Source organism: Oreochromis aureus, linkage group 14 (genome assembly GCF_013358895.1).
Source record: "Oreochromis aureus strain Israel breed Guangdong linkage group 14, ZZ_aureus, whole genome shotgun sequence".
Taxonomy (NCBI): Eukaryota; Metazoa; Chordata; class Actinopteri; order Cichliformes; family Cichlidae; genus Oreochromis; species Oreochromis aureus.
The window spans coordinates 12067980-12072671 of NC_052955.1; the positions used below are offsets into that span (position 1 = coordinate 12067980).

Here is a 4692-nt window from a genome sequence, read left to right on the forward strand (position 1 = left end):
AGTGCTGATTTTATCAAAGCTTGCAGCACTGCGGTACTTCATGTGTCATTACTAAAATTATATTTTTTATATTTTATACAATTTTTCTATAAAATAGACAGGCGAACAATTTTGTGTGTAAGAAAGAAAATTTCACAAAAATACACCCTGGTACACAAACAAGTCCAGATTCTGCCAAATATGTTGGTAACCATAAAATTCATAAAAGCATCATGCCACATAATAATACTGTATGTTGGAAGTATTTAATTATCTACGTAGACCTAAAAATAAATGAACAGCTTTTCCATTCACTGAACATCTTACTAAGAAGGCCACCTCTACCTACATAAAAAGGTTTCTTAGAAAGTTTCCTCAGTGTTTTCACAAATGTGATTGGCTGACTGCCTCCCTGCAGGGCGGAGAACTGAAGCTGTTTTGAGAGCAAAGGCAGGCTGACATGGTTCAGATGGATATATAAATGCTTCCCGGCACAGGACAGTTTGAGTTCCGTCACTCTCTCTCTTCGTATTTGTGGTTCTTTCGTGTGTGTTGCAGGTTGCCGGACTGTGATGGAGCGCTGGCAGGGAAGAGTGGCTCTGGTGACCGGCGCCTCGGTTGGGATTGGGGCGGCTATAGCGGTAGAGCTGGTCCGGCTCGGTATGAAAGTGGTGGGCTGCGCCAGGGACGTCGGGAAAATCCAGGTTTGTTTTGAAGTGAAAACTCGTTTTCAGCAAAGAGCAACAACTGCATTTTTTAAAAGTGATTTTTGTGTGTGTTTGTTTATTTGTTGTGTTTGTTGTTGGGGCATATGCATACTCATAGTTTGTTAATTATGTTGATACAGCAAAAAATGATGAGAGGCTGGGCAGTAGCCGATTTTATGGCAGTTAAATAAACCTGCTGAACGAGCTTTGCAACACATAATCCACTGTAAGACTGAAATAAACTATAAGTCTTTGTTAAGTTTTTTTTTTTCTTTTACCGCCGTTATACAGTATTATAATATTGTATATTGGCTGTTTGGTAAATCAGATTCAATGTAAAAGTTCACTGCTAATAGATTTTCAGTTGAGTCCAGCACAGAAACAGAAAGCTGGACACAAATTAACTGATGACATATGAGTGATTTACAGTTTAACTGCTTGTTGCTTGTCTCCACACAGTTTTCAGTAGAAAATATGAAGGAACAATACTTGTATATTATACAAGTCCTGGTTTCAACTGTCTTTGTTTGTTCTCTCGATATAGCCAAACAAAAAAAAATCCTTATGATAATGAATATAATGCATTTATTTGTAAATATAGCACTTTTCAAAACCCTTCTTTGAGGATCAACAAGGTGAGAAACACTGGTGACTAAACTGCAGAATAAACTGTGGTGAAAATTACATATATTAAAAAAAAATAACAATTTGAAATGAATTGTAAAGTGAAGGACTTAAAAGCAGGACTCAGCCCAGGTTGAATGATAGAAAATACAAACAATATGACAAAGACTATAAGAAGGACTGGACTATTTATACACATCTGGCAGCTTAACTGTTTACAGTCTACAGTTTTCCAATAGATTAAAAAGAAAAAGAAATGCAGTGGTCAGATAAAAACATATGAAATGACTGATTCCCTCGTGAGGGTCTTGGTTATGTAACCTCCCCTGTCCCCTGGAACAGCTGGGTCATAACATACTGTCAGAATGTTTTCATGTTAAAATAGTTTTAGTTTTTTAAGGTACTGTACAGCAGGCTTGGTGAACCAGTTGAGGGCTGGATGTGTTCAGACATGGGATTTCGAGTTTTGGACAAAGTTATTGTAATGAGTTGCAAAATACAAGCTCAAAACAAAGCCAGATATTTACAGTAACCTAACATAAACATTTGAAGGGCAGATTCATACACTACTAATGTTATTCTGAATCTGAATGTCTGTTTGTCTTCTTTTCTTTTTCAGAAACTGGCAGCAGAGTGTCAGAGCGCCGGCCACCCTGGTGTTTTGGTCCCATTCAAGTGTGACTTGAGCAAAGAGGAAGAGATTCTGTCCATGTTCGCAGCGATCAAGGAGCAGCACAAAGGTGTGGACGTGTGCATCAACAACGCTGGCTTGGCTCACCCAGAGCAGCTCCTAAACGGCAAAACCAACAGCTGGAAGAACATGATGAATGTAAGAGCTCAGAAATGTTTTAGAAAATCTGCAGCGGTGTGAAAGTTGAGTTGAAAGTAATGGATTCCCCAGCAGAACACTGAAGTGAATTTCAGTGATCACTCTAACGTTGACTCATTCATAGCAATCCAGCTCATGATATCACAAAACTAAATAGATGAGAAAGGCAAAAGAAAAAAATACACAAAAGTGGGTAAAAAAAAATACTGAAATAAAAGCATCGAGCTAAAAGGTTGTCAGAAATTTGTTGATTCCAGATATAATTGTGACTGTTTTCTGCAGTTTCTGCAGTTGTTTAATCTAAACTAACTATCCAAAATTTTGCTGTTTTATATTTTGAATACTTAAATTTTGATGTTTAATGTCACTGTCATGGAGAAAATTTTCAGCTGCAGCAGACTTATATATGACAGAAAGAGAAAAAAAATTATTTCAATGTAAATAAACCAGTATAACCAGTTTTCCAACGAGTCATCCATTAATCACACTGTAAATCACATTCTGTGTAAAAGTTCACTGTAAATAGGTGGGGTGCATGTTCAGTTTAATCCATCCCAAAAACAGGAAGTATGATTCAACCAAACTCATGAATCATCTGAATTACAAAATTCTTATACAATTTGACAAAACTCAGAGAGTTAAAAACATACACAAGTGGGCAAAAACTACTTAATGCTCCTTATGCAAAAGAAACAAAGAGTAAATGAGTCATTTGGAAAGTTTCGATTTTCCTGGTTGTTTATTTCTCTGCTTGGTTTCTTACAGGTGAACGTTCTTGCACTGAGCATCTGCACACGGGAAGCTTATCAGTCAATGAAAGAGAGAAACGTGGACGATGGGCACATTATAAATCTCAACAGGTGCAGTTTTATTTGCTGATGAATGACGATGGGGATTTGTGAAGTCTGTAGACTTAGTCATCAGAAAAGTATCTTACATGACCATTACCATGATTGTCCAGGAGTCTTTAAACCCTTTTCACATCAAATATTTGGTTAACAGGAAAAGCACAGATGGTGGTATTAACAATACTGCTAGCTCTTTGACATGGAGATTATTATCTTCTCAACTCAAACAAAACAAGGCAAGACACATATTTCCCATTGTTATTGTTCTTTTTTTTATCTCATTCATATCCCCTGGTCTGACTTGTGAGAGTTTCCTAACATAGGCTAGATTTTTTTTTTTTTTTTTTTTTTTTTGCTTGCTGCTATGGAAATGGAATAAAGCCACCATCGTGTATTTGCTTAGGTCTGTAGCTCTCTGTTATTAAAAAATTTAGGAAGCAAAATGAGGTAAACCCCATGTCAGGAGTTCACTAGTATAATGATTACTTATTAACATTAACAGTTAAAAAAGTGCCAGTAGTGAAAAATGTCTGTCACAATATCGTAAAACCAACCAACCAGCAATTCAGAACCTAAATATGATTGATATGATCAGTCTCGGTAAATGCTGATTTGGTTAACAGCTTGTAAACCTTCTGTTGCAGCGTGTGTGGACATCACGTCTTACCTGTTGCTGATCTGCATTTCTACACTGCCACCAAGTATGCTGTGACTGCTCTGACTGAGGGCCTGAGACAGGAGCTGCGTGCTGAAAAGACCCATATCCGAGCCACGGTGAGGATTTAAAAGACACCAACTGACTCCAAATGTGTCTTTAACACCAAGATCGGCTGCTGTGAGAGACATACACATTGTTTACTGAAATTTCCATTTTGTTTTTTTTCAGTGCATTTCTCCTGGTTTAGTGGACACAGAATTTGCATCACGGCTCCACAGTGACAATCCCGAGAAAAAAGATGGGATATATGCTGCGTATAAGGTAAAACCATTAATCCTACAGTTTGCATACTGTTGATATGATTACTCAGATAAAAATAAATTAAGCATTTTTTCACTTCTTTGACAGTCTTTGGAAGCAAAAGATATCGTCAGTGCTATCGCATATGTGCTCAGTGCCCCTCCTCATGTTCAGGTTTGTGATTTTCACTTTTACAACCCTTTTTCTGACTCATTGAATTTTGCTCTGCAACATTCTTAATATCACCAGTTTACTTATAATAATAAAGCATTATTTAACTTTTCTTTCAGATTGGAGACATTCACATTGAAGCTGTGTAGCACGAGTCACTGAAGTTGTTCCCTTGGCAACCCCAATACTTTTGTGGCCTTCCTGTTTTCAAAATGGCCTCTGAGGATGTTACCATCACTGTGTGTTTCTTCAGTCTCTTTGACAAGTTGCATCATGTGCTCTCTCATATAATCTTACTTCTTAACTACATTTATCAGGGTGCTGAAACTTTGTACTGAAAAGTTTGAATGTATGAAATAAAATGATTTTCAGGGGACCTTTACTGCGCTCCAGTGTTTATTATTAATATATAGAGGATATTTCATTTAAGAAACAGTTTATGATGGAAAGAAATCAACCAGTACAAAGTATAAAACAATAAAAATTTCTGAAATATACATTTAACTATTAGACATAAATCTATTTCAGGACAGGCAGCATAAAAATCTACTAAATTAAATATGCCAAATTTTATTC

The 4692-nt window shown here is 36.7% G+C and overlaps 1 protein-coding gene across 1 annotated transcript; it reads left to right on the plus strand.

Moving 5' to 3' along the window:
- Nucleotides 1–467: 467 nt before the first annotated feature.
- On the plus strand, nucleotides 468–4485 carry LOC116316390 (dehydrogenase/reductase SDR family member 11-like). The gene is made up of 7 exons (XM_031734947.2): nucleotides 468–683; nucleotides 1930–2139; nucleotides 2905–2999; nucleotides 3632–3761; nucleotides 3874–3966; nucleotides 4054–4119; nucleotides 4236–4485. Exons 1-7 carry the CDS (start codon nucleotides 552–554, stop codon nucleotides 4263–4265), a joined length of 756 nt encoding a protein of 251 aa, XP_031590807.2. The 5' UTR covers nucleotides 468–551; the 3' UTR covers nucleotides 4266–4485.
- The last annotated feature ends 207 nt before the right edge of the window (nucleotides 4486–4692 follow it).